At 32.9% G+C, this 18,130-nt stretch overlaps 1 protein-coding gene across 1 annotated transcript in view; it reads left to right on the forward strand.

Annotated features, from left to right (window-relative positions):
- The window catches only part of LOC106470045, a gene marked incomplete at its 5' end in the record, with an annotated part of 68,323 nt that overhangs the window by 31,728 nt on the left and 18,465 nt on the right, over positions 1 to 18,130 (forward strand). The window contains 7 exons of the mRNA XM_013930568.2: positions 6,674 to 6,844; positions 7,046 to 7,167; positions 10,011 to 10,119; positions 10,561 to 10,712; positions 11,017 to 11,105; positions 12,627 to 12,691; positions 17,157 to 17,234. Of these exons, the coding sequence (XP_013786022.2) occupies positions 6,674 to 6,844; positions 7,046 to 7,167; positions 10,011 to 10,119; positions 10,561 to 10,712; positions 11,017 to 11,105; positions 12,627 to 12,691; positions 17,157 to 17,234 (786 nt within the window). The remainder of the gene's footprint in view (positions 1 to 6,673; positions 6,845 to 7,045; positions 7,168 to 10,010; positions 10,120 to 10,560; positions 10,713 to 11,016; positions 11,106 to 12,626; positions 12,692 to 17,156; positions 17,235 to 18,130) is intronic.

The following is an 18,130-nucleotide window of genomic DNA, read 5'->3' on the forward strand; positions in this document are numbered from 1 at the left end:
AGTCGAATGCCTTATCCGCCTGGCCATGCCGGGCTACAAATAGTGATCCATGGGAGCGTTAAAGCGATGTTTCGAATAGTTGACGAACGTAAGATCCCGTAGGTTATAACATTTGAAGATTAGTATATTTAAAGGAAATGATCAAGATCATATATTGAAGTTAAAATGACAATGTCATGTGATTTAGATTATTTTAACTCGTAAATACAATGTGCTCGTTCTACCTGTGATGTAACTAGAGTATGCAACTGTAAATACATATATTGATTGCTACACCAGACGTTCTCTATGTTTTGAAACATACTCCTTTCCTCCTATTTGTTTTTCAGATTGTCTGCACGTGGGACAGTGGTAAGTCTAAGGGCTTACAACGCTGAAATCTGGGATTCGATTTCCCATGGTGAACATAGCAGATAGTCCAATGTGGCTTTGCTCTAAAAACAAATAAACAAAAAATAAGTAAAAAATGACCCGGTGTTGACTTTCGTTGGAGATAATTAACATTCTCGAATATTTTCCTTGCGGCATTACGAGATGTTTCGATAAGGTTACGACAAGTCACATTCCATAAAATAATAAATAGATAAAAGAGGCAATGAAAAGGATTTCGGAAAACGTGATCGTAAGCACCGAGACAAAGCGTGAAGGTATCGTATTAGCTAAGCAAGCATTACTGTGTATTTATGTAACATTAAGTTGAAGCCTATGGAAAAGCTTCTTGTAGCTTAAGTCATGTACATTTATTGTCAGCTTCCATTAGCTGAAACCTTCGCAAGGAACGCAGTTTTGTCTTCAGAACAACACGAAAGGTCACGATTCCAGCAAACTCCATTAAAAGATAAGATTTTGAAAACTTACAGCTGTGCTTCTCTTTTCTCTGGTGGGATGAACATATTTGCATTATGAATTCGGGAGAAAATCTTATCTCTTGACAACGGTAGCTGTTCCAGACAAACAGTTGCTAGTAATAATAGCCATGGAAACAAACGAATGATGATTCACATGATCGTTAGGTATTGACGTGCTAGAAACGAGCCAGCTAACGTACAAAAATCGTATAGTCGACGTACTCTGCAAACGTAAAGGGGTGTGACACATAATTAAGGTCGCCCGTTTCCCATCTCTCTCTGGAACATAGTCGGTAATATAATAGTATTGAAGAATGGTTATGTGTGTTGAGTATTGAAAACAAAAATCGGAAACACAAGTGCTAAATGGACCTTTTTTACAAGTGAAATTTCTGGTTCAACCAGGAAACTATATATTATGGAAGCCATTAGATTACGTGCCTTAAAGAGCAATAAATATTTATAGCTTAAAAACAAAACATATCATGATAAATAACTAACGAAGTTTACAAAGTAGGGGTATATATATATTTAAAGGCTTATAACGCTAAAAACCTGGTTTAGATACCTTTGTGGGCACAGCAAAGATAGCTCATTGTGTAGTTTTGTGCTTAAAAACAAACAAACAATACACTCAAAGCGCGTAATATTTCGGTTCTTTTTCAGTCTTCAGTTATCATGAAGTTGCTGGTTTTTTTTCAGAACACAATTATCATAGTTTCAATATAAAGATGGAAAACTAATGCTTGTGGTTGTCTAGAAATTAATGTCGCGTTTTGGAACACTTTCACTGATCCCTCCCCCCCCCAAAAAAAACGTATAATAGTTAAACGAACCACCTAAGCGTCACGTTAGTGTAGCCTATATAATGTGTAAAGTTTAGTATACTCTAATCCCTTATAGTGATGGCACACGACGAAACACACATTCGGCATGTAATGCTGTTTGAATACAAGAAGGGAATCAACGCCTCTGTAGCCACAAAGAATACCAAAGAAGTTTATGAAAATGTTTTGAACGTTCATAAGTGTCAACGATGGTTCAGCAAATTTCGTTCAGGTGATTTTATCCTTAAAAACTGTGATGGCAGGGGCCGACATGTTGGAATTGATATAGATGCTCTGAAGACGCTTGTTGAGTCAACGCATTCATAAAATGACTCTGAAATTGCATGTCTTTCATGACACAATACGTAAAGATCTAAGGAATATGGGAAAACTCCATAAAGAAGGTGTTTGGGTGCCTCACGAACTCTTTCATGATCATCGTTTCCAATGTGTAATAGTTGCGTCGTCTTTTCTAGCGCGTAATACGCGTGAACCATTTTTCGACAGAATTGTCACCGGTGGTGAAAAATGGATTCTCTATACAATTATTAAACGCCAAAAACAATGGCTCAATCCCAGGCCAAAAACCATTTCTGACTCCAAAACCTGGACTCCATCTGCAGAAAGTGTTGCTTTGCATTTGGTGGGACATCAAAGGAAAAATGTTTGATGACAAAACCTTGTCGAAACGTTGTACATTTGCTGTTATGTTAAACTTATATTAAAGTTTTTCGTCATTACCCATTCAAGCCGTCTCCAGCCATTATTAGTCTCAAAGTGGGTTCCTCGTCATCGAAAAGGAGTAATTCCTTTCGAACTCCTAAATCCACAGCGAAGTGTCAATGCAGAGATCTATAGCCAGCAACTGGAACGTTTAAATCAAGCCTTTCATCAGAAACTCCCTTCACTCGTCAATGCACATCCACATGTGGCACGTTTGACGCAACACAAGATTAAGGTGTTGGGTTCGGAAGTTCTCCCCCACCCACCATATTCTCCAGATATGGCACCATCAGGTTACCTTCTTTTTCGTTCGCTGAAACAACACCTTAATGGGAAAACGTATGCAAATGTGGAAGGTGTTAAAGAGAACATCGACATGTTGTTTTTTTGTTTCAAAACCAAGTGAATTCTGTAATCAGAGCATTAACAACCTGATTGTAAGATGGAAAAACACCATCGATAAGTATGGAGACTATTTCATTTAATAAATGTTTTGATATATAAGTTGTTCAGGTTTTTTCACCTAATAAAAATGGACATTAATTTCTTGACGACCTAATATATATACTTTAGGCCGCCAGGTGGCAGAATGATAAATGCAGATGTATTAGTTTGTTAGTTTGTAGCTAAACACAAAGCTACACAATGGGCTATCCGTGCTTTGCCCACCAAGAATATAAAAACCCGGTTTCTAGCCTTGTAAGTCCGCATATAACAGATGTATTAAAAAAACAATTCAGACTGATGTATGAGAAATGAAAAATAAAAAGACGTATGATTAATTCAAGTATATTCGAAAAGACGACACTAGAGGGCAGGAGAAAAGATGAGCATGTTAAACAAAAAACATCAATGAGAATAATATAAATGACGACAAGTCTTTCAAGGCAACTCTTTATATTTCATCAAGATGGAGAAGGAACAGGGTATAGTACGAGAAATAATAAATAGGATGACAAGTTAGGGTTTTCTGGTCTGTAGAGATAAGGATTCCCAATTGTTAAATCTCTGTGGAATGTTATCCTACCATATGTTGAGTATGGTTGGTATACATCTTCTAAATAAAGTTAGTTTATCTGTATTAGCATAATAAAGATGTCAGCTGGTACACAAATAAGATAGTGATTGTATTTACTTTCATAGCAGCCTCGAGGCATTAATTCCAACTTAAATTCTTGTATATTTCGTTGCCTGTGTAATATGTAATGAAAATATAATCAGTTTTAGTGATCTGATGGCTATATACGTTATCACAACAAAGGTTTATGACAACTATAAGAACTTTTTTGTACCCATTCTTTATTTTTAGACGGAGAACAAAGGTTAATATGGTTCATGGAAGATCAGAAAATATTATTCATTTTGGTTTAAACACCATTTCTCACTCTAGCCCATATCTGAACTAATTTCAAATTGAGAGAGAGATTCGGGTATATACACATATCAGACAAGCAAGATTATCTTACACCAAACTATAGTGGTGTAAAACATAAATTGGCAAAATATCGAGACTTTATATTCCTGAAATTACACTGGAATTAAGGTGTTTTTTTTCCATCGCTTTCATCTTAATTAGTCTTAAACGTATTTCGAATTAAAGCTGCATAAAAATAGCGTTTCAAATATATCTCTTACTTTCCCTAAATAATTGTGGGTAAGGGTTTTATTGAACACCAGAGCGCTCCCCTCCCCAGTGGCACATCCGACTTACAACGCTAGAAACCGGGTTTCGAGAACCACAATGGGTCTCGAAACAGATAGCCCATAGCTTTGTGCTCAACAACAAACAAAGAAAGAAGCAAAATATTATATATAAAAATACAATAACATGTAAAATTGTCATGCATAGGGCAAACATGGTATTATAGAAATACAATAACATGTAAATTTCTCATACATAGGGCAAAAATAGTGTTATATAGAAATACAATAACATAGAATTGTCATGCATAGGGCAAACATAGTGTTTTTCAAATCAATAGAACCGATATTTTAGTGAAACAAGAAAATCATATACAATTAGAACCCCAAACATTTAAGTAGGACCGTGTTTAACCTTTGCATATATAATGTTCCAGATGATTTGAAGTGTTTGTGAAAATCACGAATCTTTGAAACTTCACCGTTCAATACAGGACGAACAATTTCAATTTTAATTGTTACACCAATCACCGTTTGTTTTTAATGGAGTTTTTATATCATGGTATGAATTACAAGAACATGTATATACTTCAACAGTTTTTTTTTTATGTTTACATTCTGTTTCTGTTGCCCTTACAGCACAATCTGACGAACATAAACAATCATGTGTGATAAGTGCTGTAGCGAATTAATTAGAGAAAACAACCTAACAGCAAACAACTCTGAGAAAAATAACTCAGCTATTGTGTGTCAGTAAACCAATCAGAGAAAAAGACTAACTATTTCTAAGTGACGATAATGGCAGTTAACCAATCAGAGAAAAAGACTAACTATTTCTAAGTGACGATAATGGCAGTTAACCAATCAGAGAAATATACTGGTTACCGCCGTGTGACAATAGTGGCAGTAAACCAATCAGAAAATCGAAGAATTATTTCAGTATACCATAAAAAAAAAATCTTTACTTAATAGAAGTTACGGTTCTAAATGAAAAACAAAAAATACAACAGCAAAGACTGCATGATTTTTAATGATGTAATTTCTCATTCAGTGGAATAAAAGGTCGTAATACTCCACTCTTTATAGGTAATACAATAATTAATGATATACAGTTTCTTTCTATTTACTGTTATCTTCGTACAGCTTTCAAATGAGAACAAATAGTCAGTATATTCTAATTATAAACTTACGTTAAATAAAACTTGACGATAATACTCCTCTGAGACTAAAAGTTTTTTTACGAAATATTTCTATTACATTTGTGGTCCATGAATTCTTCCCCGAAAAATCTTGAGCTTACGACATTAACATCAGCAACAAACAATTATTATATTTGCAGGATATAATAATTTAAATCAAAAACTGTCATAGTAAAACTAAACAGTTAGTAATGCTTGTTGTAAGTGCATATAACTATCTAAAAAGCCGGATTTTGATAACGATTTATTTTCCATCTTATATTTAAGGCCGACTTGAACCAAAATTATAGATATTCCGGTCTACTTTTATGGATGTTGTAAAACCATTATTTTTAATCCCTAATAAAACTATTATTTTTAAATCCCTAATAAAACTATTATTTTTAATCCCTAGTAAAACTATTGTTTTTAATCCCTAATAAAAGTATTATTTTTAATCCCTAGTAAAACTATTATTTTTTAATCCCTAGTAAAACTATTATTTTTTAATCCCTAATAAAACTATTATTTTAATCCCTAGTAAAACTATTATTTTTAATCCCTAGTAAAACTATTTTTTAATCCTTACTACATTAGAATATTCATAAATTTATCTATTAACAAAACCAAATATCTATACCTTTCGTATTTTATTTTTAAATCACAGAGCATAATAGCATTAAATTTATGAAACCATTCGATATTATTTCTTTATTAATTTTGTATTTACATGGTTTTGGTAATGCATAAAATTTCAAAGATCAAGTTATACTAAACATTTTTTAGTTAGTTACGAGAAAAATCGAAGCTTAGATATAGAAATAAAGATTATAGATGTTGAAAATAAATGTAAAATTATATCTAATTTTTGTATTACAATAATTCCCTGGTGGCACAAGGTTTAGGGGTAAACATGAAAGTGTATGATAACAAAATGCAAGGTTCGGTCCTTGCGTTAGGCACAACACAGATAACTCATTATATCAGTTTTGCGTTTAACAATAAACAAACGAATTTATTTCTCATCTGCCATTTTTTCTTTTCTTTAATTTTGTAGGGTTAGTACCTCTTGGCTTCGAAACTGTCATCTTTTAATATATTTTCTTGTCTTTCATGAATGTTTTAATCGTCATCATTTCTCATCTTTTTATGTGCCTAATTATAGTTCCTTGATTCACTGTTCTGTGTCACGAATAATTAAATTTATTACTACTGTTTTTGTGTGGTTTGAAGCTCTCCTCTCATTGCATACTTACGTCAAACCTCTATAATGTAACAACTCTCGAGATGTCTTCATTCATTATATTTTGTTTTATTTTATTCTAGAATCTTTCTAAACTTTTATTTTCGTTATTATTTCGTGTACTTAATTCGTATAAACTCAATTTCAGTTTACTAGCTTACTTGTATTCTGAAATGTTTTTATCGTTTTTGTTTTTTTTCTATATTTCTCCAGTGAATGCTGCTCCAGTTCCCTGTCCTTTCAAAGGACCTTTCACCTTTAGCTACAGCCGAGGTCACGGAGAGTGTAACTACCCGGTCTCTACTATAGACTCTTGCACCGATGACTCCAAACTTTTGTTCCGCTTTCAGGCTTGTGTAGATGTTCTGAAATCAGAGAGTAGCGGTGAGTTTATTCAACGTGCTGCTTTAGTCGTGCACAAACGTCTTAACATCATTCACTGCAAAATTAATTATAGGGATAAATAATGAAACTAACTAGAATAAAATCATTTTACGACTATACGGAGTGATATAGAAGGAGTGCGGATATGAAGAGAGCTTACTTAGTCTAAGTGTCGCTGTGATTACTTGAACTCTATTTCAGAGGAGGAGCTGACCTGTGTAGCCACGTGGAAAGAAGGCTCAGCTCATTATCTAGTTGGAAAAATGATCAATAAGAAAAATTACAGAATATCTTACAAAGACGAAGATACTTATCGATGTTTCGTAAGTTCAAGTTTACATGTTGGTATTTGTCCTTATTTTAACTAGTGTCCTACAACGACGCAAGTATTTGTTGATGTTTTGTAAGTTTACGTTTGCACGCTGAAACTTATTTTAACTTACAAAGACGAAGATACTTATCGATGTTATGTAAGTTTACGTCCATATGATGTGATTTCTTTATTTTAATTTACGTCTTACAAAAACGAAGATGCTTATCGATGTTGTGTAAGTTTACGTTCATATGATGAGATTTGTTTTATTTTAATTTACGTCTTACAAAAACGAAGATGCTTATCGATGTTGTGTAAGTTTACGTTTATATGATGAGATTTGTTTTATTTTAACTTACGTCTTACAAAAACGAAGATGCTTACCGATGTTGTGTAAGTTTAGGTTCATATGATGTGATTTTTATTTTAATTTACGTCTTACAAAGACGAACATACTTATCGATGTTGTGTAAGTTTACGTTCATATGATGAGATTTGTTTTATTTTAACTTACGTCTTACAAAGACGAAATTACAGATTCATTGTTCTGAGTTAAATTGGTTATCCTTTAAGTTATGCTGTCGTAAAAAATAATTATATTTACCACTGAGATGAGTGACCATGAACTATTTACTACTTCAGCAATATTTTAATGTTTGTGAGACGATGCTTGGTGGTTTTGGAGACACAGGTTGATAAGGTAAAGCACAGCTATTCATAAGTCCAAGAATTGTGTAGACTATAAATTTGTTTTCATCAAAGCAAAAACAGGTTCAAACCAAGTTTATAAGTTAATCTATTCTTTTAGTCTTTAATAATAATATTTCAATCTATTACTGATTTGTTTTTATTCTTTAAAATCAATTTTTTGAGCGTTTGTGAAAGAGAATCTATGGAGATTCTAAAGCAGATTATCAAAATATTCATCATATGAAAATAGAAAAGTACTCGTATGCGTATTCAACTTTATAGAATGAAAGTTGCTTTTTTATGTTGTTGTTTTTGTGGGGGAGGACTAAACAATCCGATGTTTCAAAAGGAAGGGAATGGATGATTACACGGTTACATTATCTAAAGTAACACATTGCTTCTGTAGTAGCTTCCTACTTGCAGAGTTACAACTTCAATCTTCCATCATAACGAAATTAGGAAAGTTCGTGTGTATTGAAACCAATAACCTGATGGATGATTTCTTGCTACTCTATGAAACACGAGAAATCACGATCCACAATAGTTAGTACATGACTGAAGAAAACTTGAGAAGTTAAGAAAAAGGAATCAACAGCGAATAATCGATAGAGGACGTGCTCTTGGAGATTCTACAAGATCGATCTGTTTAAAGTAGGATACACTGAATGTTCGTGTACGCGAGCTGAAGAAACGAATTATTCAAAATGAAACAAAAAATATGGAAAACCAATGATTACAAACGTTCAAAATGACAGTATTTATTTTGAATAGACCGTATTGCATTTCTCAATTTCTGGTGACTTGAATACGGAGCAAAGATCTGTTTCTTATTAAATAAAAAGAAGAAATAAAGAAGGAAAAGCGAAGAATTTAAACGTTATAAAACCAAAGGAAATATAAAAAAGCTAGTCGAGTTCATGACGGTGCCTCACATACGTTACAAAGTTAGAAACCTTTAAGAAAACGTTGCTATACACCTCAGGGAAAGTATTTATCATTAATAGTTTAAAACTATTATTACTAATCAGAAAAGTGATAGTTGACTTGAATCAAAATGGTCGTTTGAGTGGGTTTCACCCTCAGGTTTCAGGTTTAGAGTTAAAGGTGAATATTTTTTCCCTTCCACTAAATGAGGGTTTTATGAATATACGTGTTCTATTATGGTATTTGTTCTCTACAACCTAAATGACACCTTATGCGATACATGAGCTAAACATCCACATCAGAGACTTCTAAGGCTCAGGCATAGCCTCTAATTTTGAATCAGAGACTTCTAAGATTCAGGCATAGCCTCTGATTTTGAATCAGAGACTTCCAAGGCTTAGGCATAGGCTCTAATTTTGAATTGTTGACCAGAAAAAAAAAAAAGAGTAACAAAAATGAGCGCCACCTACAGAGCTATTTTTAACAAAATGGTAGAAAAGCAACACTTACAATGAAATCATGATAAAAATACGGATCAAGTTTAGTGACACATCACGGGCTCGAGCTTAGGACCTCACGATACGTAGCTCGGCATTTAGGTAACATGCATTCTTCGTGTTTCAGTTAAATAAAGAAAGTCAAAATTTCGAAACAAATGAATATAAAATCTGTGGATCTTTGGATGGTGGAATTTTCATTATATAAGTACGGTATACGGTGTATGATATATGGCAGCCATAAATCAGAAAATGTTAATATAATTTTATTTAGCAAAATCATTTAAACAGCTCAATCTCCTAAACACTGTCGATCACGCCAATCTTTATTTCACATTAGGATTGTTATAGCAACTGTATTTTGCGCCAGTTTTGTTTGACATTAGGATTGTTATAGCAACTGTATTTTCGCGCCAATCTTTATTTAACATTAGGATTGTTATAGCAACTGTATTTTCGCGCCAATCTTTATTTAACATTAGGATTGTTATAACCACGATATTTTCGTACCAATCTTTGTTTGACGTTAAGATTGTTATAACCACGGCATTTCCGTACCAATCTTTATTTCAAATCAAGATTGTTATAACCACAGGATTTTACAACATATCATCGGTTTTATAATGATACTCATAGACGCCAGTAGCATATAGTTTTATCTATCATGTTGTGTTATGAACAGTGTGTTTCTTGAAAGATTGGCAAGGCTTACAACAATCAAATCTTTGTTTAATTTCACTAGATTTACGATAGTCTTCCGGATAGTTACCTCCTATCTCAGTCAGCTGATGCCACGTGTGACGGCCTTGTTTCACCACGAGAGGGCTATCGGACCATGCGCCTAGCTAAGAGTAGGTTACTAATTTATAAATGGCTGATAATAAGATAATATAGTTGTTTCACTCATCCATGACCCAACTCAACACTTTACAAACTAAGGCAAATTAAACGGATGGGACTGACTATTTCTATTCTTATTATATTATTGAAAGGTATTTTAAAATTTCATTGCCATCAATGAGGTTTTTTCAGGCGTTGACGCAATAACGTAATTAACCTAATTTTGTGACTTAATGAAATCATTACTTTATGGAATGTGTACAAATATACGGTGGGAGATTTTCTTATTAAAGTATTTAGTCAAACCCTTCTTTAATGCAAGAATAATATTTTTTATCAAATTACGAGAAGACTATTAAATAAAATTGTGCTCAGAATATTTATCATCTGACATCAAAAATATATTCATTAGCATCAAATCCTTAAAGCTTTTTTTGTTCTGAATTGAATAGGTGGACTTCCTGATATAAATTGTCAGTTTCCTGGTTGGGTCACAGCTCATCATCACTGGCACACTCTTGACGATAGCAAGTCCTACATATTTAGCCATTGGAATTCCAGCTTTCGAATAAGCCACCGTAAACCTGGTTATGAAGACGCGAAAGTAACCTGAATGTTTAGTTACGATCTATGTAGATAGCTTGCTTTGATGAGTACTGATTAACTTTAGCAACTGAAAGAATTAGTACGAGAGAAAATGTTACCATCCTGATGTACTGTAAGCCACCACCACCGTCTTATTCGCAGTGTTAACCACTTCTTCGGTAAGTGGATCTAAATAGAATCATTCAATGTCATAAAAAACCGATTGACCAAAGTAAGCTGCCTACTTAGGGCGAAATTAAAAATCAAACTTCTAATCAGTATAGCTAATTGAATATAAGCTTTTTACGTTATTACTTATAAAGATTACAATCCATTGCTTCATCGCTATCTCAAATTTCGGCCAGCTTAGGAGACTTAGATTATTCCTAAATGCAAATTTTAAGCTAACAATGCAAGGCAATCTTTACAATAAAACTACAATGATAAAATATAAATTTAAAAAGTGATATAATTAGATTCATTAAACATTCTAACCAATACTGTTAATGAATTTAACGGTGATGATTACAATGCATTAATTCACTACTTAGTAACGTTGATGTTAACGGCAAAATAATCCTCATAATGAAAACGACAATAATAAATGAATGAAACAGAACTCAAATAAAATATTTATATTTTATCATATTAACCTATTAATGAAATCAACATGAAAAAATGAAAAATAATGGATGTATTATAACCTTAATTACTGGACAAATAAATTCTTACTCCAAAAAATGCTAGTTTTACCTGATCATTTTCGCCATTTGCTATTTTGAAATTTATTTTCTTATGAGCATAACAACTTAAGCAATTCTTACATGTAATTATTGAAATGTTCTCTTAAATTATTTTAAGAATATTTAATTTTCTTTCTTCAGCAGGACTTACTACAATTAATTTTTTTACATTTTCTTTTGAAACGAAGATAAAATAAAAGGCTTACATTTTAAAGATATTATTCAAGCGTCATAGACCCTTACAGTCTAAAGCATTTTCTTATCGATCAGTTTCATAGCGATGCCCTCAGCAAATAATTATGACAGAAATACAATAATGCTATCTCAGAAGAAAATGACGTAACTATATCTTGATGTCCGTATAAAAAAAAACAAGAAACTTGTATGTCTTTCGTCATAACTCACGAACAGGATGTTGAAAAATAATACAAAATCAAATCTTCATAAGAAAGAGTTCACGTATAGTGATAACCGGAAATAATTCATTTTGACCGGAAGTTACTCACTGATGTTTTATTAGGCGGAAAATTTATGTCGTTTCAAGTTGCTACAGATCCTATAGAAGCCAAAAAATAAAAATAAAGTTACTTCGCTATGATCAAAAGAAAAACAAACAAACTTGCCTGATAAAAAGTTACAAAACTTAAAAGAAACTTCATGCATTTTGCTGCTGTGTTTTGAAGAACTGTTAATTTCAGAGAGTTAATAATAATATTAATTTTCACACTACTATCTATAAATACCCAGTTGTTTATTCGTTACATAAGAAAAAGCGTGTACAGGGTGCTGCAAAAGTTGTGCATTACTATGATATTTCTAAGTCCTTCCCTTACGATGCAAGTCATGTTACACAGGCTTGACATAGACGCGTGGTTAGGGCGCTTGATTCGCAATCTGAGGGTCGCGGGTTCGAATCCCCGTCCCACCAAACACTAATCCCCTGTGTTTGATTTGTTTTCATTCATAATAGAAGCGACACTAATCTCCTGTGTTTGGTTTGTTTTCATTTATAATAGAAGCGACACTAATCTCCTGTGTTTGGTTTGTATTCGTTAACAGTGGAAGCGACACTAATCCCCTGTGTTTGTTGCGTTTTCATTTATAATAGAAGCGATATAATCTTTCGTGTCTTGTTTGTTTTCGTTAATAATGGAAGCAACACTAATCACCTGTGTTTGTTTTGTTTTCAGTAACAATGGTTTTGTGTGTATGAGTTTCCATCGTAGAGACAAACACATCACTGAACTCCAGATTGGTAAGATCGCCCTGTTACCATATTCTATTGTCCATTCATTACTATATTTTTATTTCCACGCGTGAAGGGTCGTAAATGTCTCATTTTGTTTCACGACATAGGTTCAATTAATATTCTTTTATTAAAAGGTTAAAAATTCATGATCTTGTGTATATATTTAAAATCCACAAACGAACTACGTTTCATAATAAATAATTAAAATCTTTATTTCAAACCGATCAACGGTTCTAAAAGTCACACAACATGTTTCAATATGATTTCACGTCATCTTCAGGAGTGTGAAAAACAGTAACTGTGTGCTATACAAGTACAACAGGCATGGTCATGTGACTGCTAGTTTACAATTTAAAAAAGAAAATCGCGCCATCTACATACTTTCTAACCCTTCATCCTTATATAAGATCAAGTTGTTTTTGCTGTGTTTCGTTATTTCTATGGTTTCTCTAATATTTCTAGCAGCCATATTATTTGGTTGAGCCAAAATAACCGTTTTTTTCTCACTGGATGATATGTCCAGTATAATTTACACGTTCAGCTAATGTAGAATTTTCACTTTTGTTTTTAACATTTCTCTTACGTTCATTTATTCTAAATTTTAAGTTTCTTCTAGTTTGACCAATGCTTGCACAACCACATTTACATTGAACGTTATATATATACATGTTTTCTCCATTAGATTTATTTCATCTTTAGTTTTATTTCATATTTGACTAATTTTATTCAATGGTCTGTAAATGGCAATAAGATTTTATTGCTTTTTGAACTTATGAAAAATTTGACATGATAAATCTGGAATAAATCGCAAAAATATATATTTTTTTATTAAATGTTGATTTTAGTTTACTGTTGTGTTCGACGTTTATTTTGTTAAATTTCCTCATGGCTTGTTTGTTTGGAATTAAGCACAAAGCTACAAATGGGCTATCTGTGCTCTGCCCGCCACGGGTATCGAAACCCGGTTTCTAGCGTTGTAAGTCCGAAGACATTCCGCTGTGCTACTGGGGGCGTTCCTCATGGCTCTATCAACAATATAAGGCCAGAAACCTCTATCTAATGCTACATGTTTAATAATTAACAGTTCATTTTTTAAACCTGCTAAATTAGAACGTAGTTTTAAAGGCTTGTAAATATAAAAGTAAAAAGCTGACATTTTTGTGACTTTGGATGACATGATTCTTGGTGTAGTGAAAAAAGATTTATAAGAGACCGTAGTTTCTAACGTATTCTTGTTTTTCTTAACAAATACGTCCAAAAACTGTAAGCTGTTGTTTTCTTCAACTTCGTGAGTAAATTGAATAGAGGGTTCGAGACTATTTAAGTAATTAGCGAACTCTAGCAAGTTCCCTTTACCATGCTGCCACACCACGAACATGTCATCGACATACCTAATCAATATTTTCGGTTTAAGTTTGACATTCTGTAAAGCATCAGTTTCAAACCTATCCATAAAAAGATCACATAACAAGCGAGATAATGGAGAACCCACAGCTAGGCCTTCAGTCTAATTACAGATCTTATTATTAAAGTAAAAAGTATTAAAGTTTTCCCACTCGTTTTTGTTAAATTTATCGTGTTTAAAATTTCAACGACTGGAACTTTCGTGAATAATGATACAATATCGAAAGATATAAGCATATCATTACTTTCAGATTCATCTCATGTATTTATTCAAATTATATTGAATTTTTAATGGTATAAGTATTTTCATCACTCCATGTGAATGTCGTCGTGCGTACATTAGTTAAACGAGAAGAAACTTAAAATTTAGAATAAATGAACGTAAAAGAAATGTTAAAAATAAAAGTGAAAATTCTACATTAGCTGAACGTGTAAATTATACTGGACATATCACCCAGTGAGAAAAAACGGTTATTTTGGCTCAGCCAAATAATATGACTGCTAGAAATATTAGAGAAACCATAGAAATAATGAAACACAGCAAAAACAACTTGATTTTAAATAAGGATTAAGAGTTAGAAAATCATAAAGTATGTAGATGGCGTGATTATAAACTTGTGTCACATGACCATGGCTGTTGTACTTATATTGCACACACTACTATTTTTCACACTTCTGAAGATGATGTAAAACCACGTTAAAACATATAGAGTGACTTTTAGAACTTTTAATCGGTTTGAAATAAAGATTTTAATTGTACATAATAAAATGTTGTTCGTTTGTGAATTTTAATATTTTAAGTGATAACTTTATTTAAGAAGCAATCTATTTCATATTTCTCGTTATTTGAAATAAAAAACAAAGTGCTGTTTTTATTTGGTGAAAATATGTGTATTTTAAGTAATTTATCGAAATCTCTACTTGCGCAAAACGGGACTTTCTGTGTGGCTATAGACAATACGAAAGAGCACTTTTACGGGACTTTTTGTGTGGCTATAGACACTACGAAAGAGCACTTTTACGGGACTTTTTGTGTGGCAATAGACACTACGAAAGAGCACTTTTTACGGGACTTTTTGTGTGGCTACAGAAACTACGAAAGAGCACTTTTTACGGGACTTTTTGTGTGGCTATAAACACTACGAAAGAGCACTTTTACGGGCTTTTTGTGTGGCTATAGACACTACGAAAGAGCACTTTTTACGGGACTTTTTGTGTGGCTACAGAAACTACGAAAGAGCACTTTTACGGGACTTTTTGTGTGGCTATAGACACTACGAAAGAGCACTTTTACGGGACTTTTTGTGTGGCTACAGAAACTACGAAAGAGCACTTTTACGGGACTTTTTGTGTGGCTATAGACACTACGAAAGAGAACTTTTTAGCAGTTGTAGGGGCTACAAAATAGGAATTTCTAGTTTGGTTAGACATTACACAACTGGAATTTTTAACTTGGGTAAATATTACAAAAGTGGACTTTCTTCTAAGGATAGACACTACAAAATAGGACTATTCAATACAATACAGAACATTATAGTAGGGAGTGGACATTTTAAAACTGGACCTTTTGTAACAGCTAGTAAACACTATAAAAATGGACCTTCTAATAGGGTCAAAAATAGAAAACTGGACTTTTTGGTAAGGATAGGTAAACACTACGTGGGCAGTGTAGTTTTCTTAAATAATGCTAGAGCCGCTCAAACAACCACGTCTTTAGATCTGAAATTTAAATTCTATGTATTTCAACCTTTAATACCAAGTTCGAGAATTCTTTGACGCCTAAAACTTGTTATAACTTATTAAACTTGTCTAATGTAAACTTCTAAATCGTTTAGCAACAATGGTATTTTAAACTTGTCTAATGTAAAATTCTAAATCGTTTAGCAACAATTGTATCTTAAACTTGTCTTATGTAAACTTCTAAGTCGTTTAGCAACAATTGTATCTTAAACTTGTCTTATGTAATCTTCTAAGTCGTTTAGCAACAATTGTACTTTAAACTTGTCTTATGTAAACGTCTAAATCGTTTAGCAACAATTGTATTTTAAACTTGTCCAATGTAAACTTCTAAATCGTTTAGCAACAATTGTATTTTGAACTTGTCCAATGTAAACTTCTAAATCGTTTAGCAACAATTGTATTTTTAAATTGTCCAAGGTAAACTTTTAAATCGTTTAGCAACAATTGTATTTTTAACTTGTTTAATGTAAACTTCTAAATCGTTTAGCAGCAATGGTATTTTAAACTTGTCCAATGTAAACTTCTAAATCGTTTAACAACAATTGTATTTCTAGCTTGTCTAATGTAAACTTCTAAAGCGTTTGGCAACAATGATATTTTAAACTTGTCCAATGTAAACTTCTAAATCGTTTAGCAACAATTGTATTTCAATCTTTTCTAATGTAAACATGCAAGACGTTTAGCAAAATTTGCGTTTTAAATTTGTCTAATAGCGTTGAACACACTATATCTCTGTTTATTGTGTTCTAACAATTTGATAATATTTCGAAACTCTTAAGGAACACTGATTCCAAGAATAGTCCAACGATATAAGACACATTCAGTGCTTGGCGAGGGGGGGGGGGATAGGGCGCTAATAAGATAGATAAATTTGGGTGAATTTGTATGTCTCTCCAGAGTTATTAAAATTTACGAAATAAACTAAATTAATTTGGTATAGTTTTGTTTATAATCGAAACTTCCAATCGAAATTTTCCGTAACGCATAATCTTCGTTTAAGTTTTGTTTATAATCAAAACTTCCAATCGAAAATTTCCGTAACGCATAATCTTCGTTTAAGTTTTGTTTATAATCGAAACTTCCAATCGAAAATTTCCGTAACGCATAATCTTCGTTTAAGTTTTGTTTATAATCGAAACTTCCAATCGAAAATTTCCGTAACGCATAATCTTCGTTTAAGTTTTGTTTATAATCGAAACTTCCAATCGAAAATTTCCGTAACGCATAATCTACGTTTAAGTTTAATTCCACAAAATGAAACCGATCGTATTGCTCGTTTGGAATATATGCAGAAAACATAATGAGTGTCAACGTTGTTTTCAACTAGGAAGTTTTGTTAGAAGAGCCGAAGACGCCTGTCCTCCGATACACGTTCCCGCTCCCCAGGAATACATTACTTTAGTGAGTGAGTGTCAAATTTAGCGTATGTTGATTTATGAACAAAAACTAGGCTTAAGCTAAGAAAGTTATAACACGTTAATTTTCTTTTCCAGTCTACTTTCGTAGACTGACAATGGCAGTGATGCTTAAGACTTGCCTTGGACAGCTTACTGTACTTGCACGGACCGACCGTATTATATATATAGACACACACATAGAAATTTGTATAGACTGACTCACCTTGGGTGTTAGGATACACAACCATACAAGTATACACAGTATATTCCTTACTTACCCAGTTAGTTTCAGTTCTAAAGGTTAAAGATTTGAAAGAATCAAGGTAACGAAGGATTCGTATTTCCAAACAATCACTAAGTAGCATCAACAGCTATGTGGTTCTAAATCTCGTTCAATTTCAGTCGCCATGCCTTCACAATGTAGAAAATCTCGTTCAGTTTCGGTCGCCATGCCTTCACAATGTAGAAAATCTCGTTCAGTTTCGGTCGCCATGCTTTCAAAATGTAGAAAATCTCGTTCAGTTTCGGTTGCCATGCTTTCAAAATGTAGAAACTCTCGTTCAGTTTCGGTCGCCATGCTTTCACAATGAAGAAAATCTCGCTCAGTTTCGGTCGCCATGCTTTCACAATGTAGATAGGATTGTGTGTCAATAATTCAATCATTTCGAGTTATTGATAAATCAGATACAGATGATCAACCCTCTGGTTCTAAAACATCGACTTATCTCAATAATTATCGAACGCATAAATTAAGTTTCTCTTGTTACGTATTACAATTTACCCTGGACGAGTTTCCAATTTATTATGTAATGTATTACAATTTACCCTGGACGAGTCTCCAATTTATTATGTAATGTATTACAATTTACCCTGGACGAGTCTCCAATTTATTATGTAATGTATT

Source organism: Limulus polyphemus, unplaced genomic scaffold (genome assembly GCF_000517525.1).
Source record: "Limulus polyphemus unplaced genomic scaffold, Limulus_polyphemus-2.1.2 Scaffold3788, whole genome shotgun sequence".
Classification (NCBI taxonomy): Eukaryota; Metazoa; Arthropoda; class Merostomata; order Xiphosura; family Limulidae; genus Limulus; species Limulus polyphemus.